We start from the raw sequence: 27,500 nt of genomic DNA, 5'->3' as shown, positions 1-27,500 counted from the left end.
GCCCCCGTCCCAAATTTTCTGAGACGTGTTGCGGCTATCGAATTCAAATTGACCTTATTTTTTTCCTTAAGATGGGGCGTTTCGTCAGTTTAAACATTTGATATGTTTTCTACGTTGTATCGGGAATAACATACGGCTTTCTGAGAGTCGTGAATCATTGTGTTCTGTTTTTATTTACATTTAACACAACGTCCCAGCTTTTTTGGAATTGGGATTGTATTAGCTATAAGCAGTATTAGCAGCCTCCAGACCACCAGGGGGCCCTGTAAGAATGCAGGATGAGGGTTGTTACCACGGTTGAGGCTTTCGCAGGGTGCCCTCTTGTTGTAGAACTGCAGCTTGACAGGTATGATCGGGTGGGTGTGAGGGATCGGGTGGAGTACAATGTCGCTCATGGACCCCGAAGGTTCAGTAACCTCTCGGCTAACCACAGATGTTTTCTTGTAACCTGTCCTCAAACATGCAAAGATTATCCCGTTTACTCATAAAAAAAAAAACCCCTAACCTTCTACTGTCCATTTGTTGACCGAATGTTGCTTTGAAAAGCTTGTGAAAGGACTGAAACCTTCAAGATCCTGATGGTTATGAGCAGAAAAGTGTACGAAAGGTACCGACAGGAAAGCATCTGTGGTTTATATAGACTAGACCGATCAAGGACATTCCTCCAAGGAACCTACTGCACATTTTGTAGTATCCTGATACCTCCATCCCTTTCCTTCAACATAATTATCTACTTCCTTACTTTGGCCAAAACATTTTTTTCACCCGTTGTCTCTTTATTTTGTGTCTTTTTCAGATCACTGAAATTTCCACCCAATCAACGTGAACTTCTGTACGAAAAAACCCCCTCTGACATCACCATGGACTCCTCCCTCAACCTGAGCACAATCGACAAGCCCACATCCCTCCACGAAGCCTCAAACCAGTCGTGCGATTTTCTCTCGCCCTCCGACTCTCACTACCAGAAGACCGTCATTCCTGTTATTTACTTTCTGATCTTCATCCTGGGTTTCCTCGGGAACACGCTGGCAGTCTGCGTGCTGGGACAGAAATCACTGAGGTGCACCGTTGCCAACACGTACCTGCTAAATCTGGCCCTGTCTGACCTCGTGTTTCTGATCGGTCTTCCGTTCTGGGCGATGCAGTACCTCCGGGATTACGACTGGCCGTTCGGGTGGTTCATGTGCAAGCTGTGCGGCTCTTTGACCTCGCTGAACACTTACGCTAGCATCTACTTCATCATGGGAATGAGCATCGATCGGTACCGCGTCATAGTCTACCCGCTGCACTCGCATTGCACCGAGAGTGTGTACCGCGCCAGGACTGTGTTCCATGCCAGGTGTGTGTGTGCCGTGATCTGGGTCCTGGCGACGCTCGCAACCATCCCGGCGTTTGTGTTCCGGGACACGCATCACTCTGTTGAGTACAACATGACGGCCTGTGTGATGAACTTCCCCAACAGGCACTGGCACGGAATCCTCACGCTTGCTAAGAACACCTTTGGCTTCCTGATCCCATTTATCGTCATAGCAACATGCTACAGCCGGATCCGGTGCCACCTGCTGACGTCCCCGGACTTGGTGGAACTTGATTCGTCACGCTTGGAGCGTGTGCGAGTCGTTGCACTCGCCATCATCACGGCATTCTTCCTCTGCTGGTTCCCATTTCACACGTTGTCCTTCATGGGCATGTTGCAGGAGCTGGGCGTGAACTGGAGCTGCAAAGTCCAGCAGGTGATAGGCGCCACGATGGGTCCTGCTCTCTGCCTCGGCTTCGCCAACTCCGCCATCAACCCTCTGCTCTACTGCTTCGTGGGGAATCGGTTTCGCCAGCAGCTGCGTCGCCTCTGGGAGGCGAAAGTACAAACGATCGGAAAGCAGAAGCGGGACTCTGTCAGCATCCAGATCAGCTCCTTCTCGCGAAAACTCAGCGACACCAAAGATACAGTGGCCTCTGATACTCTGGAGGACAAACTGTAATTCATATACGAAACCAGACGGAACTTGCGGACGTTGTTTATGACTGAGGTTAACGATTTAACTAGCTATCCACAGGTATTAACCTCGATTATATTAAAGCACAGTGACAACAGACATGAAAACAAGCACAACTCTCAACGTTTCTCCTCAGATATGCCAGTCAGCTAGCAAGAATGACCGTAATTATGACCCCACACCAAACATCCGAGGCTTCTAACACACCAAGGAACGTCAACGGTACAGCATAAGCAGTACAACACACCAAAAGAGTTCAAAGCGGACTCAAACGAACAACGAACACAAAACAGCGACCTCTACTGCACTGGAGGACAAACTGCGACTCGTTCCTGTCCCCCCAAGAAGGACATTAGTGAAACGTGCATGCATATGTATATGTCTGTGCTTGCTTTCAGTTCCCCCTGTCTTTTACTCATCATGGTGGCCTCTAATGGTGTGGAGGGCAAACTGCAGGACTTCTCATCGGTTTAGAATAGCACACGATCTAGATCTAGACCTCTCTCCGATGTGAAAGTCATACGAGCGCACTGTTGTACCGGATTCAGGATGGTTCCCATTTCAGCTAGAACCCTATGTAGTGTGCTCGAAGCCAAGTACGAGTTATTTAAGACATGAGCGCTGAGTAGTGAGATATATAAATGAACACAGTGTTTCACCGTTTGTTTTTGATTACTGTAACATGGACCTATTTAGCATTTAGCACGCATCACACCGTGTTTCAGGGAAGAGATGTTGCGCGGAATAGCGCTAACATGGTAACGATCAATAAAACCTCGTCGTTAGATCGCGATAAAGGCACTTCAGAAATACGCTGCGCTCCCGTAGCCTGCTTAGTAGGTTAGAACGACGTCTAGCTAGCTCGCGGGCTAATTCACGGTTAGCAGTATAGCACTTGCGCTCAGATAAAGCAGATGGGGTGAGATCACGGAGACGGGCGCTCGACGATTTCACGGCTCGTGTGGTGCCTGGGGCCACTAATCATCGGAGAATGTCAGCAATGATAAAAAAAATAAAAAACATTGCACAAAATGCATTACATCACTGATCGAGACTAGTGCACACACACACACACACACACAGTGCAGATAAGACCTCTCTGTGTGTTTTATGGACGGGTTTAATGTTCTGGACTGCTTTTCTTGCCTAATCTGCTGGCAGGTTTATTGTGTGTGTGTGTGTGTGTGTTTTCTTTTTGTCCTGGAATTAACCCTTTTGTTCCCAACTTTTTCCTTTAATTTTACACACATAACACACACTAACACTAACCTGTCAGCTTTCGTTACTGGCTTATAAACAAACAAGATCTTTGCTATTAAGCGGAATAATAATAATAATAATAATAATAATAATAATAATAATAATAATAATGCACACTTGTTTTATAAAGTTTTTACCCATCAAAGTTTCGTAACACATTCGCATGATACGTTTTCATGTTTTAATCATGAAAGATAAAAAAATTTTTAAAAATAAAAATAAATAAAAAACAAAAAAGTTTTCTAAAAGGAATGAATTGAAACCGGACAATAGCACACGGATCAAATAAAAGACGAGGCGGAAATACCCTAAGAAGCTGAGCATGCGAATGTAGGATTAAAACGAAATATTAAAACATATTTCCACAAGCAAAAACAAAAACAAGCAAACAAATAAATAAATAAACAACACCACTAATATGCTACATGTTGTAGATCTGTTTATAGTTTTGTCGTCCGTGTTGTATTTCCGGTCGTCGTAATGAAATGTAGACGGGATCGGATTTCCTGCACACAGTGTCCGTCACATCGTTGTTGTTATTAACCAAAAACAAACAACAAACGTGTGTCTCAGACCAAATAAAGCCGAAGCGCTGAAGTATGAAATGGAACGGTTCACGGTTCTCCTGGGGAAGTGTGATGATTGTTCACACTCTTCTGTGGAACATGTGACACACTCAACAACGTACAAGTGGATTTGTCTCTCAGTGACGGCTGAAAACAAACAAACAAACAAACAAACAAACAAACACATAAATACACGGTCCATAATGCAGTCCAGCTCCGAGTGTTTAACCTGAAACTTATTTTTTTAAACTTCCTCAATCCCTCTAAAAGTGTGTGTGTGTGTGTGTGTGTGCGCGTGTGCATAAATCAATGCTATAATTTTACTCAGTAATCCTAGCACTCTCAAGTAAATTCAGTATTATAACGTATTTCATTTCAGTTGTACACTATATCTGAGCAGACTCATATTAATGGATATTTTTTTTAAAAATTAAAAGAAAAATGTACTAAATTTCTCTCTCTTTAACTTCACCTGCACCTGTTAATCCTGTAATCCTGAATATTAAAGACAGTCTTTTTGCTGTTTTTGTTGTTGTTGTTGTTTTATATTTTGTATATGCTTTCCCATTATCTTATATCAGTGTGTGTGTGTGTGTATAAATATATATTTATATAATTTCCAGTGATGCGCTCCTAACCCAGGTCACATGAGACAGGAAGAGAGAGTAACTTTGATGGGAAGTGGTTTTTCAACCACTTTCTCTTTTACGCCATCAGCTTTCTGTTTCAGTATTTATGTATTTATTTATTTATTTGGGGAAATGCCCAATGACCTTAAAACCACGCCAGTCCTTCCAACCTACAAGTACGTGAGGAGTGAAACTCTCCTGGTGTGCTGTTGGAGAAAAGTAATCAGTGATGAGGTACCGCTACCGCCAGTCCTCAGACTCCTCGGGTCCTGCCGAGACTTTTACGCCACACGGTGTTGGAAGGTGGATCATTAAAGTCCCCGAACCACAACCTGCTAACGCTGCTTCCTTCCTGCAGGCGGCACCGCAGCTCAGGCCCGGCCCGGCCATCCGGAGCAGCGCGAGAACTCCCAGGGGCCTGACGACGGATTCGGCCTGCTGCCTGCTGTTTATTTTATTTTTATTTTTAAAAATGTGTTTATTTATTTAATCACTATTATTTTATATTACTGCGTGTCCAATAAATATCCAAAATTTACGCACTGTACATTTATGGAGCCCTCCATGGGCTCCGTTTTAAATGCTGAAATTACAAATACAGCTAACAACAACAACAACAACAACAACAACAACACGTTTCCAAGCTATGAGTCATAAAAGGCAACATCATGTTCAATATCAGGCTTTTTCAGTATTAAAGAACAAGATGAAAAATGGCGACAACAACAACAGAAACAGTGTCTTTTGTTTCCTGTAGCTCTTACAGTGAGAGAGAAGTAGAGAGCTACCCCTGGTGTTTGTTAAACGCTCGGCAGACCCGTGTACGCGGATATAAATTAGGACTGCTTCACTACCTCTAGGCTGCTTGTTTATGTTTTTATGGGATGGCCGTACTGTGTGTAATAAATTGAATTTAGGAACAGAGAAACCCTAGGGCTGTCAGCGGTTTCAGAAAATTTGTTGTGGGTGTACAAGCGGGCTTGGAGTCTGAAATGACGTCCTGGTCCAGTCCTGTCGCAGCTTCCTTCCTCTCACCAGCACACTCGGTTTGTTTGTTTGTTTATTTGTTTGTTTACTGCACCCTCAGTGCAACACATGGCTAAAACGTATAGCTTCCATTTGATACATTACGCACCTAATATTTGAGTTATTTAGCCACGCCCTTCCATCACGCACAGCACTACCTTTTAACCGACTGCTCGATTTAGCGAGTGACAGAATTTCACTCGTCTTTTACTTACTTTTTATCTTAAGTGTGTAAATAAACAGTCGTTCCGTCACCAGCCTCCAAAGAAAAAAACAAAAACCCAAAAAATGTTCCAGAGAAACCCCATGAAGAAGCGCAAACTCCTTTACCTCTGACACTGGAGACTCCTTCCATGAATGTAAAATAAGCATCTCCTTTACTTTGCAAAAAGGAGCGTCCGCTGTACACCGTGAACGAGCGGTTACTATGGAAACGATAGAGTATCAGAACGAGCGCATTAATACAAACCCGCGGTACCTTCAAAGCTGCTGTTCTAGAAAATTAATCAACACCTTCTGACCAATCAGAGTCCAGCATTATAACCGTGTAAATCTTATAACCTCGGTACACTTCTTTATATAATCCTATCAATCTCATCCTGAACCCAAACGCTCGTCTTGTTTACGTCTGACGAACAGAAACTCGACGTGACCAATAGGTTTCAGCGCACTGAAACATCTAGCAGACGCATGGAAAGATTCATACCGTGAAAGATAAATAAGAATTGCCGTGCGTGAGCACACGCACACGCACACGCACACGCACACGCGGACTGGAACTAATGGATTATGAGGGGGTAAATATATGTATGAATCTAGGAAGTGGCTGCAGCGAAGTTCAATAAATCTTCAGTGCACGGTGACGGTGAAGCTGCAGGATGCGAGACGAGCTGAAAATGAACATTAATATTAATATCAACATCAACTCCCTCGCTTTGCACGCTTTTTAATCTGAAAAGTCCTGTGTCTCCAACACACTTAGCATTCAACTTCTTTCCAAACCCACTCCTGACAAAACTAAACAAAAGCCATGTTGGTTTTAGTGGTTTCTATAGGGGTTAAACAGTGCTGCAGCAGAGGAAATGGCTCAAACATGCAACTCTTCACACATGCATACACCCTCACACACATATGCACTGTCGTTGGGGGAAGTGAAGGGGGTCGGCTTTAGGGTTAGGTTATGGTTATGGGTTTTATATATATAGGGTTATAATCTTCCCAAGAATAACATGTGTTGCATTCTTGTATCTTTATCATATTTCTATTTATACATTGAGATATATATATATATATATTTGGTCAGAATGTTCCATAGACGCTTCCCAAACAGTGTGCCAAATTTCACAACTTTTTACCAGAAGGTTCTATGGGATGCAGTAGACACCCTAGCCAGAAGCAGAAGAATAAGAAAAGGTAGAATAACCATAATGGTGCCTACACACCTTTGGTGCTTGGTCCCCTAATAATAATAATAATAATAATAATAATAATAATAATAGTATGAATAGGTGTGTGAGTGTGTGTGTGATTGTGTGCCCTGCGATGGACTGGCACCCTGTCCGGGGTGTACCCCGCCTTGTGCCCCATGCTCCATGGGATTGGCTCCCCGCGACCCTGAAAAGGAGTAAGCGGTAGAAGATGGATGGATGGATGGATAATGATAATAATAATAACAATAACAACAACAACAATAATAATCACCTTGTTCACATTCATGCGCTTTTTTTAGCCATTGCTCATGATGCCGTATGTGGTTTAGGGGGCGTGTCACTCTGCACAATCACCTGACGATCAAGTCAGTTAAACAAAAAAAACCCCCCAAAATACAACAGCATATAATCTATTCCCAAAAGTAAAACATTCTACTGACGTTTTAAAAAAATGAATCTTTGAAAGAAAGGGGTGGGGCTTAACCCTGATAGCACATTTATACCTCCAGCCTCTGCTTTGTGAAGTCAACTTACACATTTTACGAGTGGTTAAGTATAATCAGCTGATACTCTGCCAATATGATATTATATATAACGTGTATTTAACTTACAATTAGACTTCTTATAAAATTCGGAACTAGTTGATAACAGGAAAACAACTGGCTTATGCTGCATTGTAACGAAGGTCGTAATTCCTCATTTCCGACCTACGACCGGGAAAAAACAAAGACAAGGTCTCCTCAACTCCGAGTTCCTACTCGGGGATGTTAAATCAAAATGGCCGCTCACAGCGTCAGCTTTAGAGCAGTCAACATACGGACATATTCACGTGTTTAATCTATAACACTGACTTTACAGTTCACTGTGGAGGAAAATGTACATCTCTCACCACAGTTAGCTTAGCTAGCTTATTGCTAACAAGCTGGCGGCGGCCGAGTTTTTGTCCCCACTTTGTAGCTGAAATACAGATTCTGAAGTTATACCACAATGTAACATCTTTGTACGTGTGAAAACAGGCCAGTGTGTATTATACTGTGTCCCATTAAAGGAACACACACACACACACACACACACACACACACACACACACACACACACACACACTTTCATCTCCTCTATCGAACTGATTTTCATATTTTTGTGAAATCACTCTGTTCAAGTGGTTAAAGTGGTGAGCACACTTTGCATACTAAGAGCACACTGTTACTAGGCAACTACAAAATAAGGTTAAGAGTTTAGCTAGCTAGGAAGCAGCTGGTCCACTTCTAATATAAACACTGTGAAGACACAGAGAGAGACAAACCCCCCAAACAAAACAAACAAACAAACAAACAAAAAAACCCAGACAGGACTGTGTTTAAGGCCAATATTTCTCTCAGGCGTGTCGATCAGTTAGGAAGAAAATACTCCGCATGCCTAAAAGCACACTGTGATTATTGTAACGCTTAGCGCTGACTGCTAACCTAGCTTCCATGGGTTCTCACTAGCAAACCAGAACTGTCAGGAATGCTTATTTCTGTATTATTTTATCGTATAGGGAATACAGCGATATTATATTTCCATGAACAGAGTAGAACGTAGCCGAATCTCAATGCTAGTTCACACAGATGCGAGTCCTGTAGTTACTTAGCATCTCTTTATGAGAAATGTTTATTTATGCCGCGTTAATGGAGTATATAAAGTGAATGCTAGCCTGCTTTAGAGCTGTTTGTGGTCTGTGGTTAATAGGCAGCAGATGCTGAAGAAGTTGATTCCAAAGACAAGCGGCTACTTCCTGTGTGTGTGTGTGTGTGTGTGTGTGTGTGTGTGTGTGTGTGTGTGTGTGAATATATGCCTTCCTGATTTCTGTATCACTTCTAAATTGATTAGCACTTATGTCCTCATTTACGACAACATCTACTAAGACGAGGCACGGAGTATTTATAACAGCACACTTAAGTTATCTTTTGTGAGATTAGCCAAGTGTGTGTGTGTGTGTGTGTGTGTGTGTGTGTGTTTGTGTGAGTGCATATGAGAGAGGTTGAGGTTTATAGCGCAATAAGGATGGAACAGTTAGCGATGTACCACGGGGCAATCAGTAAAGAGCAAGCTGAGAGAATTTTGGGGGCGACCGGCCGAGACGGAAGCTTCCTGATCAGAGACAGCGAGACCATCCCAGGTTCCTACTGCATCTGCGTCCTGTACGTACCCTTTTTATTCACTTTTATTAAAAAGATTCTAAATGACCGGCGGTTTTGAAGTCTGTGCTCCAGTTTCTCTCCATCTCTCAATTCCAGAATCTTTCAGGAACGTTTACATTCAATTTAAAAATAAATAAATGAAAGATTTTAAAATCAATGACAGATTAACATAACTTTCAATTTGTATTGTGGCATCTTCGGAAAAATTACAAAATGGAAAAAAAGCAATAATAATAATATATATATATATATATATATATATATATATATATATATATATATATATATATATATATATATATATAAATATATATAAAACAAACAAATAACTGCGTAGACATCAAAATCACAACAAATAGCAGTGTACAAAAGTCTTCAGCACGAGCAAAAAAAAAAATAAATAAAATGCTGTAAAGCAAAAGTGACTTCAGAAAGAATGAAAATTGAATGTTTTTATGTAAAATGCACCAATAGTCCCGGGAACACTCTGTGCTGTTTTATAAGGACATCGGCTCGCAGGTTTTACTGAGCATCATAACACACAGTCCTTCCGAAGACTTTGACCGTCACACTCACTTCAGCAGCCCATGGTTTGTTTGTTTTTTTTTTTTTTTTTCTGAAATGTCGTGATGTCTAAGATGGAACTTCCTTTACTGACTTTTTTTTGTCGAACAAGTAATGTTTGGAAATCGAAAATGTTTTCTTTTCCCCCTCCGTACTGACTCAATAAGTCGTAAAATAGTCATAAAAAAAATAAACACTCAAATGAAAAGTCAGAAAAACATCTCCTGAAAAATTTGAATGAAAAATACAGCGGCGCGTGAAAGTCCTTAAAAGTAGATAAAGAGAACCCGATTAAACAGATGAGACTGAAATATTATGCTTGGTCATTTATTTATTGAGGAAAAGGATACAATATTACATATCTGTGAGTGGCAAAAGTATGCGAACCTTTGCTTTCGGTATCGGCTCTGACCCCCTTGTGCAGCGGTAACTGCAACTAAACGTTTCTGGTTAATGTTGAAACGATGTTGGAAAGTCTTGAATTCCCTCCATTTCTACACAATCTGTCTGACTGTGCATTGGTGGAGTCCAAACTCTTTAGGAAATGGTTTTGTGACCTTTTCCATTCTGATGAACATTTTTCTGAGGTCCTCAGGTATCTCCTTTATTCGTGCCGTGATACACTTCCACGAACACGTGTTGTGAAGATCCGACTCTTAATAGATCCCTGATCTTTAAATAAAACACTCACTCACACCTGATCATCATCTCACTGACTGAAAACACCTGACTCTAATCTCACTTTCAGATTAACTGATAATCCTAGAGGTGCACATACTTTTACCCCTCACAGATCTGTAATACTGGATCATTTTCCTCAATAAATAAATGACCAAGTATAATTTTGTCTCATTTGTTTAATTGGGTTCTCTTTATCTAATTTCACGAGGATAAAGATTTTTTTTTTTTTAATGCAAAAATATAGAAAATTCTAAAGGGTTCACAAACTTTCAAGCAACAGTGTCTATGAATTTTGCACAGTATTGTATATTCATTATTATTATTACAACAACAGTAAACCTAAAAAAAACAAACAAACACCTAAAGTGGTTCTACTTGGAACCCTGTCTACAAGGAGGACTGAAGAACCTGGTACGGTTCTAGATTTATCATTTCTTTTTATTGTTATTACTTGGGACAGAGAGTGTACATTGCAACTAATAGTAACTTGTAGTCTATATGTCCGTTAGAATAATAATAATTAAAACAAACAAAAAAATCTCAACATTGTACAGATCTCTACATAAGAAATAAAAATAAAATTTAGTTTCTACTCTGAAACATTCCTGTAAGGGTTATGATTCACAGTTTCCTCTATAGACTTTAGTAAGTTACGCTCACTCTAAATTTAGCCAATTCAAAGAAGTAATGATGTCAAAACATAAAAAAACGACAATCCATCCACCACCACAACCACCACCACCACCACCACTAATACAGAGTTCACTTCAAAAGAAATGGTACCTACTTAATAAGGAATTTTAATTGTATACTGAGGAATTAGTAGTAATATTGGCTAAAAATGGCTAGGAAAATGTAATAAAAGAAAATAGCTTGAAAATTAGCTTGAAATGGTCAGAGAAATGTATTAAGAATAGCTAGTAAATCTGGCTAAAAATAACTAGCAATTTTAACTCAAATGTCTAGTAGTGTTTGCTAAAAATGGCTACTAAACCTGGCTAATAACAGCTAACATTGGCTAAAATGGCAAAATGTGGCTAGTAAACTTGGCTACAAATGCCTAGTGATATCGTGTTTTAATCATAAAGTTTATCTTATATTATCATCAGTTTATATTATTGTATTCCATTATATTATCCGAAGCACGGGAAAGCACCAACATAAACGAATATACAGTTTTCTCTTTTCTGCCATCCAGGCCATTTTAAAATGTCTACTATCAGAAGAAAACAAAAGATATCCATGTTAGCATCTCTAACACAGGGTTTAACATTGAAGTACCTTAAAAATCCACACCTTTTATGGAGAAATTGAGACTTGTATTGTGTTATAGTAAGTATGCTACTATGAAAAAAACAATCATGTGTGTATTTCTGCACACATTTTCGTCCTATTTCACCTTATTTTCTTCTGAGTGGTGTGACCTTCATTGAATTTACAATGTTATTATGTTGAGGAGTTCGAACACCAGGATTTTCAGAGAGCCTCACATCAACTCAGTTCAGTCACACTGCAGATAAGCGCTGACTGAATGCAGTAATGGAAATTTACTGTGGACTAATTTTACACCTCGTAGCACGTCCTGATTTCCAGGACTAATCAAAACACCGCCAATGAAAGCCAAAACACTGACACTGACTTTTCAGTTGAATCTGAGCAGCAAATCCTCATGTGACATTGTTCTCACTTTTGATTTTGACTTCTGCATCAGACTTGTAATACTTACCAATGATCTGATCTTGCATGTTAGGGGAAAAAAATTCACATCTTATAATAAATTCTGCTGGGCAACTCAGTGTTTCATCTGGAAGATTTTCACAACTGCTTCCTAACCCCTGGTCCTAGTGTTTTATTCTCATTCCACTAGTCAGGTTGGACGTAATGGCCATTTGGAGCGCAATTCAACAATATTTCTGGACGCCACACATTCAGACGTTTCTTGATTTTGTACTCAAAGTCAGTTGCTCCTGCCGTCTTAATTAAAGCAAATCTCTGAGTTTGATTTGACAAAGCAAATGGATGCAGTTGGGCCTTCCCACTCTTTACAGTGGCCTATGAAAGATTTGTCACTCATAACAGACAACACCAAACGTGGGTGTGTTAGAGTGGGAAAGATTCCTACACCAATAACATGAAGCTAACTGTCCTACAGAAGTTTAGATACAAGACTTTTATTCAGGCAATGATAGCTTGATGAACCTTGTGATCCACTCATTGCATCGCTGAGTGTTCAAGTCTCGCTCGGCCCTTAAGCAACGACCTGGATTTGTCAATTCCTCCAAGGATGCTTTACAACAACGGACCTTGCAATTGGATCCCACTGCCTTCCAGTTGGGTGATGCCAAAACACGATTTGCCCTTTTGGGATATTTAAAATATATCTCCTGCTCATTAGTGTTGAAATGTAACCAAAGAGCTTGCTCTGCTCCTCTTCTAACCTTATATCTCCCAACCCTGGTCTTGGGTTAACCATTTCAATGCAGATTTTGTTATTTCCCTTTCTCTGACATACCCAGGGAGTCACAAAGGCCTTTCATGCATTGACATGGGTGTCTTACAGTAGGAAACACACACACAAAAAAAGATGTAGTGCATGTGGTCACCAGAACCAAAGTTCAATACTGGTTTTATACCATCGGAATAGAACCAAATGTCCTGCAAAGTTCAGATCCAAGTATCTTCCAGATTTATATTTATTTCTTTAACAGAAACTTATAATTGAATCACAATCCTGTCCAAGAACAGAACTGAGCAAGTAGATGAGAGCTAAGTGACTCACCCGAGGAACAACAGTGACTTTCTGACAGTCCCGGGACGCGTTCAGGGATTTGTGAATGGGCAGTTCAATTGTTAAGGTTCTGAACCACTGACTGTAAGGCTGAGAGTTCAAATCCCAGTGCTGTCATTCTGCCTCTGTTGGGCCCTTAAGCAATGTCCTGAACTGTCAATTCCTCCAACAACTGACCTGGCACTCTGACCCCAGCTTCCGTCCAGCTGGTTTATGCCAAAACACAAGTTCCCTCGAGGGGAAAGAGCGAGCCCTGCCACTAATCTATACCAGCGGTTCCCAAATCTGGTCACGAAGATCAGATCCCCCTTTTCCTGTATTTCTTTGTTGTTATTTGCTCTTGCTCTAACATACAGTACCTATCCAAGGGACCAGATAATCATTTTGTAGCAAATGGAAATAGATGTGATGTAGATGTGAAACTGTTTATGTCAAAATGATGACCACTGAGACTGATGACTTCTCTTTCGTCCTTTTCCATGATTCAAATACATTTGAGATGTTCTGTTTTTTTTTTGTTTCCTCTGCAGGTGTCATCAGTTTGTGTACACCTACAGGCTCTTCCATGTCGAGGGCAAAGTGTGGAAAATGGAGGTACGAGATGGAGTGTCGATGCGCTCGATAGAACCGACTATCAAGTTTTCACACCTTTGTCTTGTGCAGTTTTCTTTTGTTTAGTTTTTTTCCCAAAGGAAAGGAACGCTTGACATGTCTTCAACTCCATTTTAATACCTGTATGTCTCTACCCTTATTTATAAAGCTCTTTAAGGGTCCTGTGGATTTCGTAAAGGGTTTAAACCTGCTACTAAACATTTTTTCCAAAGAGTGGGCCATAAATCTAATTAGCATGTAGGTCATTTATCAAGGTCGTTAGCTCGATAATAATTCATGAGCCTTTTATTAGGTTTTATTAATTGAACTTGTCCGTCAGAACAAGGCAACCATGGAACCTCATTAGGCTGGACGAAAAGCTGTGAAGAAAACGGTTCCTTTATAGTAGTTGCTACAGGATATAATACAGACGTTACGTGTAACTATAAAAGTATAAAAAGCGCAACGCTTCATTCTTTAATAAACACTTGGGGATGTGCGCTTTTAATTAATTTACTCTAACAACACAACACGGCGTGTTTCATACCTTACGGCGTGTACGAACCGACCTTTATAGGCCATGTGTGCGGGGGGAACTATCTGCTTTTTGATATACGCCTCAGTTTCAGAACCTGCGAAAGTACACGCGTGGGTGTGATCACATGACAGATGTTTACAGTCCACGTCGCTCTCCTTGCGCAGCTAAGACCTTCACTGTGTGACTATAACTTACAAAATGTCAAAACAATTCACGTAAATAAAAACGACACAACTTCCTAAGGTTCCTAGTTTAGGTTCCAGTTAGATAGAAACTTTCTGCTCAATTGATAATATAATATAATATAATATAATATAATACGGACACATAAATAAATAATAATTACCCTCACACGTATTGATAGTTCGTGCTCTGTTTTGTGCAGGTGACGTCTGGGGTGAAAGAGCGACTCTTCCGAAATGTCCAAAACCTTCTGGCTGTGTACAAGGAGCCGAACCAGGGCATCACCATGCCGCTGCTGTTTCCTGTGAATAATTATCTTGAGCCATGCACGAAACCTCGTCCTCTGCCCCGGAAACACATCCCCCGTTAACACGTAATCACAGAAACCCACGATGATCTGATCAATAACATGTTTTGTTGTTTTAAAGAAAATGCATTTATTTATGATTTATTCACCGTAAATGTAGAAATCTCTCCACGTTACGTCACGATCAAATGTAAAACTTTTCCAAGGAGAATTTCCTTTTTTTTTTTTTTTTTGGCAGCTATTTATTTTTTAAACTATTTTCTACAAGTTTTGCTTTTATTTAGATTCCATTTTTAAATAATTCTACGAGAGAATATTTTTCTTTGATAAACTGTATGTAAAAGCCATCATAATAAACATTATAAAGAATTAAAACCAGTTCAGAGGGAAATCTTTTTCTTGAAAAACTTGATTGTTTTTTAATGTTAATGATATTTAATTATCGTTGTATATTGTACACCCGAAACAGACAAAATAAAGCCTTTTATTGTAGAATATAACTCATTTTAATCTTCACAGCAATACAATTATCATTTTTGTTTGGTTTTTTTCCCCTCAAAATATCCAATATATTCAGGTGCAGAACCCTTTCTGTCCCCGAAACATCATCTTCGTAACGTTAGGACTGTTTAAAACACGTTCTTTCAAACCTTTTCCAAAGAAACACAGAAACCGAACAGCGTGAAACGTCGTATATTTATTTATCAAAAGTCCCGGCTGCCGAAGAGTTTAAAAGCTAGTCAAACAAAGCGATGTTCGGAAACGCTCGTGCTTCTTAAAAACATTTACATTTATTGTATACACTCATAAGGATGGAGATAGAACGTTCCAAAGCATTCCTTCGCCGATATTATAGGGCATGTTAATATGAGTTGTGTGTATCCCGCACTCGAATTCGCTGGCTGTGCACGTCGTCCTTGGGTCCTTGGGTATTAATAACTTACTGTACACTGGTAAGAACTATCACACCATAAACATCTGGCCTTGTAAACAGAACTCGTGCACGCTGTTAAAGCTCACCTCACCACCCACTGTTGAACTTTTGTGCTAAAACTGATTCTGGAAAAGAACAAAATTCGATCCGGATCCATAAGATTCAAATCCCGAAAGTAAACACACTTCCGGGCTTAAGTGTTTTATGGGGACCGCTTCTGTATCAGTGGTGCAAATGCTGTTATTCTGCTCTACAGAATTTTTAAAACATACAACTAACACTGATACACACCATGTGCGTGTGTATACGTGTGTCTGTGATGCACGACTTTGTTCTAGCTCTCGTTTTCCATTAGCGCTGAAAAAGGCACAAAACGTGCTGAAGTCCTCAGATTGTAATCTGAACAGGCATCTCAGTAACACACCTCGCCATGTTGTGTTGTGTTGGGTTGGGTTTCCTACAACGTTCACATGAACCTGTTTCATGTCATTATTTCATCGCAACGTAACCGAGTCCAACACGAGACACCACGGCGCCCCCTGGTGGAGACTCAATTACAGTTTCAGAGATTTTCTTTCAGAGATGTTTAGATGTCTGGTTTATTTGCACGACTTAAGACTTAAGGCTGGCCCGAAAACCATTTTACATTAAAAAAAAAAAATAATAAATAAATAAATAAAAAATTAACTGGTATTCTCGAATAAGAAAATTTAAACAACTACATATTATTATTAGGCGTATTAATAGTGTATAGTTATGATAATACAAATGAAATAGAGTGAAATAAATCTTTGCAACAATTTTTTTTTCTTATTACCGTGCAAACAGATCGTTAATAATAAGCCACAATACTGCATCGGACAAAAACCTGGGTTTCTGGGTCCTTAAAAACTGTCCTACAGCATAAGAGTCGAGCCATTTCGTTTCAGTAGCTGTGCAGCAATGACAAATAAAATACGATTAAAATAAAATCGGGGTAAGATTATTTTATACGTTATTTTTTATTTTTTGCATTAGGCTGACTCTTTGATCAACAGTTATAAACTAGCACACGATTTAGGTTTTACATGACCGTCTACCCGGACGTTCAGTTCAATCCCGAAATACTCGCAATTCGAACAAACACGGCGAAGAAATGAATAATAAACATAACAAACAAACACTGGAGTATTCCAGTTATTCGGGCCAGCCCTCGTACGGTTTTTTATTTATTTATTTATTTCTCACGAAACAGAATTCAGTACCGTTTTTACTCTTTAATCTTTTAAGCGAAACCGTCGGCACTTGTTGTTGTTTTTTTTCCCCCTTTAGACCCACGTGCACGTGGACTCCGTGTTGGCTTTTTACAAACCAGTCTGTGTTTCAACAAGTTTTCAGAACAAAGGTGTACTGTAAAATGGCACGGGTTTTTACTAAATAAATTGTAAAAAAAAAAAAATAATAAAAATGATAACAATAAGAAGAAATGTGAAAGGTCACGTGGTTTGTTTAACTTAATATCTTGTTTTACTTCTGGATTAGAGAACACATTTGACCATCGGGCATTCAGCTTCTATACACAGCACAGAGATAGACAACGTCAACACTTCATTGTTTTTATTATTATTTTTTAACATATAGCTGCTCAAACGAAGTTTTGTTAGCAGTAGCGTCGATGTTAAAATATTCAGTTGTGTTCAGTTAGTTGTCGAGCGCTTGCTTCTTCCGTGGACCGTTAATTTCACTCTTAGTGGGGGGAGGGGGGGGGGTTTCCCCCACAAAAAAATTAATCTTGAAAACATTCCTCTCTGCTCGTTTCCGATATCCGGTCCTGTTAACAAGGCGAGTTGGTTTGTTTGGGATTGTTGTCATGGCGGCGAAATGAACCCCCCCCACCCACCTCCCCCTGCCACACCCCTTGCATGTGATACCACTGGTTCCTCAGCTCCAGTCCAAACTGAGTTTGCTGGCTCGTTTGTGAACCGGTTCTTTTGCGGTGGAAAAGCGCGAGATGGTTTGCGGATTAGGCGCACAATCAAACCAGAGTCAGGAAACACACTCAGCATGCCATTTAAACGAAAGATTCCCGGCATGGTGTCCAAAAAGAAGATTCCAGAATTCCCATTTCAGTAGAAGATTCCAGAAAAAGTCCGGGAACACGATTTAAACAAGAGACTCCAGAATTCCCTTTTTTATGGGGACCGTTCTGAAATTCCATTTAAACGGAGTTTTTTTTTCTTATTCTTTACGCTTCCAACGTGACGGAACGCTGAACGTTGAACCGAAGATTCCGGGAAAAATCAAGAAAGAAAGGACGTTATGCCGGTATTCTTTATAAACTTAAGCGACATAAATCCTGGCAGCCATTTAAACAGGACGTTAGAGAAACCCCACTTATACGCAAGATTCCGGATTTGCCGGTTAAGTAGATTGTTCCGGAACGAAGGATCGTCGGAAGGAACGCTACTAAAGTCGATCGTTTTGGAAAGCCACCTAAGCAGATGATTACACAGTCGCGTTAAAAAAAAAAAGATCAAACAGAACGACAATCCGACCCCAAACTAAATAAATAAATAAATAAATAAAACAAAACAGGATTCTGGAATGCCATTTAAACAAAACTAAAAAATATGGAATGCCGTTTATATATATATATATATATTTTTTTTTAAAAAAAACATTCTGGCGTGCAATTTAAACATCCTGAATTAAAAAAAAATCAAAAATTAAACCAACAACGGCAAAAACAGATCCGGGATTGCGATGCAAGTAGACGATTCTGCAGTTCCTTTTAAACAGGAGATTCCGGAAAGTCGTGTAAGTACTGGATTCCGGAATGCGGTTGAAAAGTTTGAACGGATGTTTCTAGAAGGCCACCGCAGTGAGAGAACGCCGTCGGGCCGCGTGGAACGTGTGATATGTGACGCTTCCGATCCAAGGAGTCCGTTAGAAAGGCGTCATCCGAGGCTGCCGAAAGGTGACGATTTTTCAGGAGAACGTCCTCGAGTTTTCCGAAGTTTCAGTCCTCGGTCCACGTAACGTCTGTTTAAACCGGAGATCAGCATTTCAGCCACAGAGCTCGTTTATATGTAAAGTAGCACTCATCACTCGCTGGGTTTTTTTTTGTTTTTGTTTTTTTGGAAAAAGACCGTAGGATATTCCGGATATTCACAAGGGCCGGTTTTCTTGTCTTTTGACCGCAGAGAATAACGAAAGCAGAGGCCTTTTGGGTGAAAACTGAAGGCTTTTTGCGTCACAATTAAAACATTAACACAAAAAAAAGAATAAAATGTAAAGCTTGCAAACAGGGCACTTCCTTAAATAACGCAATGATACGCATCATTCGATCACATCAGAGTCAACGAAGTCTTTCTTGATTTCGTCTTGGCAACATCCTGGAAAGTAAGCTGTGAAAGTGTGTGTGTGTGTGTGTGTGTGTTACCTACGCCCGGCGTCAGTCTGTCTGATTAGCTGTACGTTAAACGGACTATCAGCGAGCTCAGGATGCTGTTCGACAGGTAGGATGTAAAATCCGTCGTAACCCGTGACGCGGCCCTCCGAAAGAAGCTCCTCCTTCTCTTTCTCGGTCCACGCTTTGACTCCGCCTTCTCCCTCCCGCACCCGCCTCTGCTCCATCAGCCACGCCCCCCGCACCGCCCTCGCCCGCGCGGACTCGATCACTCGCACTCGTTCCTCGTCCGGCGTTGCCCCGTAGCGCACGTGCAGGCTCAGCGCCCCCTGCTGGAGGACGATTTCGGCGAACCGCCGCGTCTCTCCGCCCATTACCGCGCTCATCTGCGACACCGAAACGTTGACGCCATTCTCCAGCACTCTGGCCCCGCCCCCTACCCCGACTACGGCGAGGTCTGCCTCGAGCGAGCTGGCCTTGCAGAAGTAGTGCGTGTCTCGTCCGGCGATGGTGAAGTGGAGATCGCTCAAGTAGACGGCACCTTTCAGGAGTGAGGCCACGCGGCGGCCGTCCTCGCTAGCCACTCCCACGATCTCTGTCGCAACAACACCATCGTGGATCGCGAACTTCACACCTTTACCGAAGATGGAGGAGAGGGCGGAGAAGCGGGGACGGAGCGCATGCCTGCTTCCCGGCTTCCCGTTTGCCGAGCTCATGGGGAGGCGGTCCAACGAGATGAAGCTCTGAAGACGCTTCTGAAGCTCGCACTGAACTCCCAGGACGACCTGGGGAGAGAGAGACGGAGAGAGAGAGAGAGAGAGAGAGAGAGAGAGAGACAAAGCGTATTCAATACATTATGTACATTACATAACATTATTTTCATGTCATATTTTCAAGCATATTTTGCATATTTCCCATCAGACCTTGCTCGGTTCCCAGCTGTGTGTTCGTGCCTGTGTGTTCATCATCTCATACGTGTGTTGGGTTTTCTCCACGGGCAGTGTGGGAAAGCCGGGAACGACGTTATGGAGCTGGAAGCCAAACAGCTGCAGCCAGCTGCTAACATCTGCGCACACACACACACAAACATTTTAATTCTCATTTGAATTTATTAAACTCACAGAATGGCAAGTCCAAGACTTATGGTACTATGGATGCCTCTAAAGTAATAATCATCATCACAGGTGAACTTGTTTAGCTCGTTAACAGACTAACCTTCTAGGAGCTAACATGGAAACCATGGCAACCAGCAGAAAACTCAAGAATGTCTTCTAAAGACCGAACGCTCCTGGGAAACGAGCACGAGCGCCTTTCACCTCTCACCTGTCGTGAACTTGGTGACGTCCTGCGCGCTGCCGAACGGGTTGTTGTTCATGAAGTTGTACAGGTTGAACGGTTTAGGGTCTTCGCTCAGCTCCGCCCACAGGTCGTGATTGGGTGTCGTCCATCTCCCAGCGACCGTGTCGTAGTCGCGGCGCCCGATGCGGACGAGCCGGGTCAGGGGGTCATAGAGCCCTCCGTGGAACCCGAAAGGCAGCGTGAAGGCCGGGTTCGAGTCGCGATAGACGTCTCCGTACGGCGTGTAGCGGACCTCTTTGACCACGGTGCCTCGGCTGCTGAAGATGGCGAGCGGCGTCCCTGCCACGTCGCACGCCACGTAAAACTCCTCGCCGCTGCTCATCTCCATAGCGATCAGATGGCCCTGCAGGTCATAGTAGAGCGACGTGATCTCGGACGCGCCATGATCGTAAAGATGCGTGACGCGCGTCGGTTCGGTCAGGTCGGCATAGAAGAACTGAATCCGTGTCCCGTCGCTCGTTTGGGTGAAAACGCGTCTTCCGAGCCCGTCGTATCGGTGCGAAACGCGCCGGCCTGTTTGACGGTCTAGCGCCCCCTGCAGGTGACCGTTAGCGCTGTAACGGAACACAAGGTTGCCACGTGAGCGCAGGAATCCGTCTTCGTCTGCGCGGTACTGGACATCTCCGAGGCGCGTGATGCGATCCCTAAGATCGTAGCGTATCGGCGTTAGCCGGCCGTTAACGTTAACGTCGCCGTGACTCAGCAGATTAATATTCCCGTTCAGGTCGTAGCCGTAGCGCCACATGGGGCGGTCGTCAACGGAAACCGACGCCAGCTGGCTGTCGGGGTCGTAACGGTAAGCGTGGCGAGTGACGTTAGCGTCGACGCCCACGCGGACGTCGCATGCGCTGACGCGTCCTGCCCCGTCGTACTGCAGCGTCATCCAGAAGGCTATAGACTTTAGGATCTCGTACTGGACCTCGATGAGCTGCCCGTTAGGGTTGTAGATCTTGGTGTGCTTCATGTCGTGCGTGGTAATCACTTGGTTCAGGTCATAGCTGATCACGCTGAACTTGCCGAACTGCTCGATACGTCCCGACACGTCCACGTAGCGGTAGAGGTCAATGGGCAGCGGCGTCTCGTTGATCATAGCCTGCATGCTAGTGACACGGAAGTTGTTGTAGCTGTAGTCGAAGCGTGCGTTCACCAAACCCTCCTCGCTGAAACGGTAGATCTGCCTTCCCACCAACGGACCTGCGAGAAAGAAAAGGTAGCAGAGAACGTCGTATATAAATATATAAAATATTAAAAAAAATAAAAATGCTAACGTGGCTAACAGTTAAGAAAATCTCCAGGTAGGTAACGCCAGCTATCATGACTGATTTGTGGGATTATTCACACAACAATTAGTCCACCTCAGCAAAGAGGAAACGATGACTTTGGATGTAAAAATGTTTCTTTAGCCACCCCTCGGTGCTTTGTATTACTAATGCAAATTCAAATTAGCATAAAAAGGTGAAAACGAAGAAATGATTAGCCACATTAGCAATTCCGATGATTTATCAGCTTTGCCGCTCGCGGATGTTGCTAATGTCAGCACAAGGCCACGGATCCAGGAACAGATTTTCCCTTTTACACGCTAATGAAAAATTATGTGGCTCTTAAATCAGCGCTCGTCTCGGAGACGCAGTAAATATGAAGCAAACCCGCAGCGTAGAGGAACATCACACCCTCAAAATGCTAATGTGGCTAACACGAACAGATGCTAGTGGCTCCGGCCCGCGTGAGTGATTTGTGGAGTTTCCTTCAGCCTTCTTGCTGGCGTTAGGGGCGTGTCACTGTTCACGTACTGTGGTCGTTTCATGTCAAATTCAAATGAGTCGATTGTTTATTATTGAAATAACTGCTAATGTGGCTAACAGCTAGCCATGCCAGCTAAAATGATGATTTATGTCGATAAAACTGCACATTTGCTTTGCTAGCTCGCTAAGGAAGTTAGCGGCGGTTATTAACTGGATCTTCTCGCTCTTGTTAATGTGGTTCCAATCAAACATTTTTATTATCTCAGGCAAAAAAATGTATAATCGATCGGACGTTTCCATTCAATCACAGCTAGGACGTCTATTTGCGTACATGTTATTGATATCGAGCGCTCACCCGTCTGCCTGTATCGTATCGTACACACGAAGCCTTCCTGCATCAGGTGGATGGTCTTCAGAGCCCCCGAGGCCTCGTCATAGGTGAAGCTGACGACCGTGGAGTCGTAAAGGACCTCGCTGAGTCGCGCCGCTCGGCCGTATCTGTACGCGACACGCCTGCCCGACCCGAGATACAGCGTCTGCAGGAGGCGTCCGTCGTGGGTGTGGTCCTGAACAACAGAGTGGGCGGGGCCATCAGGGGGCGTGTAGGTGTTGCGGTAGTAGCCGATGGAGAGCGCGGTCTGCAGGCCGTGTTTCACCATGCTGGGCAGAGTGACGGACAGGAGGTGGTCCATCTGATCGAACTCGAACGTGTAGCGACGCTGACTCTGAAGCGACAGCTGGATGGACTGCGAGAGAGAGAGAGAGAGAGAGAGAGAGAGAGAGAGAGAGAACACAATCGTCTCATAGGTCGTTTTTTAGTGCGTTAATGTTAGCTACTAGTTTGTTATTAGGCATTTAAAACCAATTATAAGACGGGTTGTTTTTATTGGGTATTTACAGCAAATGTATGAATTTGGATTGTAATTATGCATTTACATTAAAAATGTAAAATTAATCCTTTTTTATTAGGTGTTTACAAATATTTTTAAAATGAAGATTTTTTGAAACGAGCTATTTTCAATACAGTTTAAAATGAAGTATATTTTCTACTGGATATTTACAATTTGCACAAAAGCTAGCTCAGTTTATGCGTTAATGTTTATAAGTGTTTAAAGCTGATGTGAAAGTTCGAGGTTAAATGAGGTTTATGATTGACAGGCTGCCCGAACAGCGTTGTTGTTTTTTTTTCTTCTACGAGATGATTATAAATATCCGGATGTACGGTAAACCGGTACTGTAAACCCTTACCTTGTCCATAAAGGTGTAGCTCCAGGTGTTGCCGTTGGTCCAGGTGCGGCTGACGAGCCTGCCGTTGTCGTAGTCCCTGCGTTCGCTCCAGTTCCCCCTCTGGATGACGGAGACGAGGCCCGCGGTGGTGTAGCCCACCTTCACTTCGCTGTATTTGCTGGGGGTCCAGAGCACCGGGAGGCCGTGCTCGTCGTACTGAACGCGCAGCGTGAACTTGCGGTGATCGTCGTAGATCTTCCCCACGCGGCTCGCCTGGTTGTAGTCTATGGAGAGCACGTTCCTGTTGTGAGCCTGAGACGGGACAGACGGAGACGACGAGCAGCTCGTTACACGTCTGTCTCACAGCTTTCTCAAGGCAAACCACGTCACCTGTCTCACTCTGAGAGACCGCTGCGGACAATTTCATCACAACCTCGGACCTATTCATCAAATCTACTTTTTACAAATGTGTATATAGAAAAGAATTCATAATTAAAATATTGTGTGTGTGTGTGTGTGTGTATGTTACCCGCAGCCTGCGTTCGTACACGCTGTAGTTCCCTCGGCTCTGCTCTCGCCTCTGCCTCCACTCGATCAGACTCGAGCTCTGTTCTCCCGGCAGTGTGATGTTGCACCTGCCCACTGTGGGGTGGATCGCCCCCGGCAACAGCCCCGGCAACGGCCCCGCTCCCATGTTGGGCTCGGTGCTGAGGGTGACGTCCATTCCGCTGGAGTAGGTCGCAGACAGAGAGCCGTCTCCACTCACGCGGTACACACTCGTCGCATGACCTACGGAGTGAGAAAGAGGCTTCAGTCTGTTACCTACAAGCTCCGCCCATTTTAAATCTGGGGTGCATCATGGGAAAATATCTGGCCGTGTTTAGCTATAGTGAAGAATGATCCGATAATTTTTTACACTTTGATTACACACACACACACACACACACACACAGACACAGACACACACATGCACACACATGCACACACACACACCTTGTCGCAGAGTGTACGCCGTGCTGTCCTCGGAGTGGTTAGTCATGGTCGCGAAGTGCCCTCGGTTTGAAGTGCACTCCACCCTTACTGACCTCTCCATAGTGCCATGGTAACCACTGACCTCTCCCGTCGGCAAGGTCACATTGATCAGGTGACCGTCGATGTCATACCTGTGCAAAGAAATGAAGTGTGTTTGCTTTCTATTGGAATACACCCACCTGTCCTACTCAAAGACACGCCCATCTGTCCCACTCAGACACACCCATCTGTCCTACTCAAAGATATACACACCTGTCCTACTCAAAGACACGCCCACCTGTCCCACTCAGACACACCCATCTGTCCTACTCAAAGACACGCCCATCTGTCCTACTCAAAGATATACCCACCTGTCCTACTCAAAGACACGCCCATCTGTCCCACTCAGACACACCCACCTGTCCTACTCAAAGACATGCCCACCTGTCCCACTCAGACACACCCATCTGTCCTACTCAAAGACACGCCCATCTGTCCTACACAAAGACACGCCCATCTGTCCCACTCAGACACACCCACCTGTCCTACTCAAAGACATGCCCATCTGTCCCACTCAGACACACCCATCTGTCCTACTCAAAGACACGCCCACCTGTCCTACTCGAAGACACGCCCATCTGTCCCACTCAGACACGCCCATCTGTCCCACTCAAAGACACACCCACCTGTCCTACTCAAAGACATGCCCACCTGTCCTACTCAAAGACATGCCCACCTGTCCTACTCAAAGACACGCCCACCTGTCCTACTCGAAGACACGCCCACCTGTCCTACTCGAAGACACACCCATCTGTCCTACTCAGACATGCCCACCTGTCCTACTCGAAGACACGCCCATCTGTCCCACTCAAAGACACACCCATCTGTCCCACTCAGACACGCCCATCTGTCCCACTCAGACACGCCCATCTGTCCCACTCAAAGGCACGCCCACCTGTCCCACTCGAAGACACGCCCATCTGTCCTACTCAAAGACACGCCCATCTGTCCTACTCAAGGACATGCCCATCAATCCCACTCAAAGACACGCCCACTGCCCTTTGATCCTTCATATAGAAAAGATCTGCAGCTTAAACTGTGGTCTGTTTTTCACAACTAGAGGGCAGTGTGGCGTTACAGCTCATAGAGACAACCATAATCCCATAATCCCTGAATGCAGCAAAGCTGCGTGTGTGTGTGTGTGTGTTTGTGTAAGAGAGAGCGAGAGAGTGAGTGTGTGTAAGTGTGTGAGAGTGTGTGAATGGTGTAAGAAAGGTCACCGAGCCAATCAAAAGAGAGAGAGAGAGAGAGAGGTAAAGAGCTCCTGACATTTTCACACTGGATTCAGAAGTGGAATTCGCCTCGGCCATGAAAACGCACACGCAAACACTTTATACACACACGCGCTCACACACACGCATACACACACACACACACACACACACACACACACACACACACACACACTGTGTCGAAGTAGAGCATAGCTGATAAACACTTGCTGTGAGTCAATTCAGTCACACACAAAGAGAGGAGAAAAAAAACAACACGACAGAGAGAGAGAGAGAGAGAGAGAGAGAGAGACAGACAGACAGAGAGAGAGAGCGAGAGAGACAGAGAGACAGACAGACAGAGAGAGAGAGCGAGACAGACAGAGAGATAGAGAGAGACAGAGAGAGAGAGAGAGAGACAGAGAGAGAGAGAGAGAGAGAGACAGAGAGAGAGAGAGAGACAGAGAGAGAGAGAGACAGAGAGAGAGAGAGAGCGAGAGACACACAGAGAGAGAGAGAGAGAGAGAGAGAGGGAGCGAGAGAGACAGACAGAGAGAGAGAGAGAGAGAGAGACAGAGAGAGAGAGAGAGAGACAGAGAGAGAGAGAGAGAGAGAGAGAGAGAGAGAGACAGAGAGAGAGAGAGAGCGAGACAGACAGATAGAGAGAGACAGACAGAGAGAGAGAGAGACAGAGAGAGAGAGAGAGAGAGAGAGAGAGCGAGAGACACAGAGAGAGAGAGAGAGAGAGAGAGACAGAGAGAGAGAGAGAGACAGGGGAAAAGAGAGGAAAAAAGTGAGACAGACAGATAGATAGAGATAGATAGACAGAGAGACAGACAGATAGGTAGATAGAGATAGACAGAGAGATAGACAGATAGATAGATAGACGGATAGATAGATAGGTAGATAGATAGACAGACGGATAGATAGACAGATAGATAGATAGACAGATAGATAGATAGTTAGATAGACAGACTGATAGATAGATAGTTAGATAGATAGACAGACGGATAGATAGATAGGTAGATAGATAGACGGATAGATAGATAGGTAGATAGATAGACAGACGGATAGATAGATAGGTAGATAGATAGACAGATGGATAGATAGATAGGTAGATATATAGACAGATGGATAGATAGACAGATAGATAGATAGTTAGATAGATAGACAGACGGATAGATAGATAGGTAGATAGATAGACAGATGGATAGATAGACAGATAGATAGATAGGTAGATAGATAGACAGACGGATAGATAGATAGATAGATAGATAGATAGATAGATGGATAGATAGACGGATAGATAGATAGGTAGATAGATAGACAGATAGGTAGATAGAAAGACGGATAGATAGACAGATAGATAGATAGACAGATAGAGATAAATAGGTAGATAGATAGACAGATAGGTAGATAGACCCCTCACTCATAGACAGTGGTCCAGGCATTCTCATCGCTCTTGGTTGCCAGTAGTCCTGTGTTGCCGTGGTAACTGAGCAGAGCCAGCTCATGTGCTAGGGCGGAGACTCTCCTCAGGATTCCCACACTGCTAATGGTCAGCCAGTAGACACGCCCACCGGGGACAACCAACCAGAGCGGTGCACCATTGGAGTCCCGCCGTACAGCGACCACTCCGCCGGCAGGGGCGGCGGCCGTAACGGAGTTGAGGAGCCCCGGCCCCGTGTAGCTGAAGTTGTACAGGAAGTGTCCGGTGACAAGAGAGCGCGTGTGCAGGTGCGAACCGTTAGCCGCAAAAACGTAGAGCTCCTGCTGAGAGACCGAGGGAATCTCAAACAGACGAGCGGAGGAAGAGGAGGACGAGGAGGAG

The 27,500-nt window shown here is 43.4% G+C and overlaps 3 protein-coding genes across 5 annotated transcripts in view; 2 read left to right on the top strand and 1 right to left on the bottom strand.

Moving 5' to 3' along the window:
* Positions 1–4,345, top strand: part of agtr2 (angiotensin II receptor, type 2) — a 7,190-nt gene extending 2,845 nt beyond the window's left edge. For both annotated transcript variants that reach the window (XM_053677257.1, XM_053677258.1), the window contains exon 2: positions 797–4,345. In XM_053677257.1, coding sequence (XP_053533232.1) covers positions 861–1,979 — 1,119 coding nt within the window. In that variant the 5' untranslated portion in view covers positions 797–860 and the 3' untranslated portion in view covers positions 1,980–4,345. The remainder of the gene's footprint in view (positions 1–796) is intronic.
* A 4,353-nt stretch (positions 4,346–8,698) lies between these two features.
* sh2d1aa (SH2 domain containing 1A duplicate a) lies at positions 8,699–15,104 on the top strand. Its single transcript, XM_053677256.1, has 3 exons — positions 8,699–9,085; positions 13,649–13,712; positions 14,633–15,104. The coding sequence occupies exons 1-3, from the start codon at positions 8,916–8,918 to the stop codon at positions 14,798–14,800; spliced, it is 402 nt and encodes a 133-aa protein (XP_053533231.1). The 5' UTR covers positions 8,699–8,915; the 3' UTR covers positions 14,801–15,104.
* A 310-nt stretch (positions 15,105–15,414) lies between these two features.
* tenm1 (teneurin transmembrane protein 1) overlaps positions 15,415–27,500 on the bottom strand; it is a 93,974-nt gene continuing 81,888 nt past the window's right edge. For both annotated transcript variants that reach the window (XM_053677255.1, XM_053677254.1), the window contains 8 exons: positions 27,099–27,500; positions 24,381–24,550; positions 23,917–24,176; positions 23,409–23,699; positions 22,516–22,906; positions 20,383–21,612; positions 19,983–20,125; positions 15,415–19,844 (listed from right to left, as the gene is read on the bottom strand). The exon at positions 27,099–27,500 is cut by the window's right edge and continues 139 nt beyond it. In XM_053677255.1, coding sequence (XP_053533230.1) covers positions 19,089–19,844; positions 19,983–20,125; positions 20,383–21,612; positions 22,516–22,906; positions 23,409–23,699; positions 23,917–24,176; positions 24,381–24,550; positions 27,099–27,500 — 3,643 coding nt within the window. In that variant the 3' untranslated portion in view covers positions 15,415–19,088. The remainder of the gene's footprint in view (positions 19,845–19,982; positions 20,126–20,382; positions 21,613–22,515; positions 22,907–23,408; positions 23,700–23,916; positions 24,177–24,380; positions 24,551–27,098) is intronic.

This window comes from Ictalurus punctatus, chromosome 28 (genome assembly GCF_001660625.3).
Source record: "Ictalurus punctatus breed USDA103 chromosome 28, Coco_2.0, whole genome shotgun sequence".
Classification (NCBI taxonomy): Eukaryota; Metazoa; Chordata; class Actinopteri; order Siluriformes; family Ictaluridae; genus Ictalurus; species Ictalurus punctatus.
Note: the sequence above shows the minus strand (reverse complement) of the source record. Positions and strands in the feature narration are given on the sequence as shown.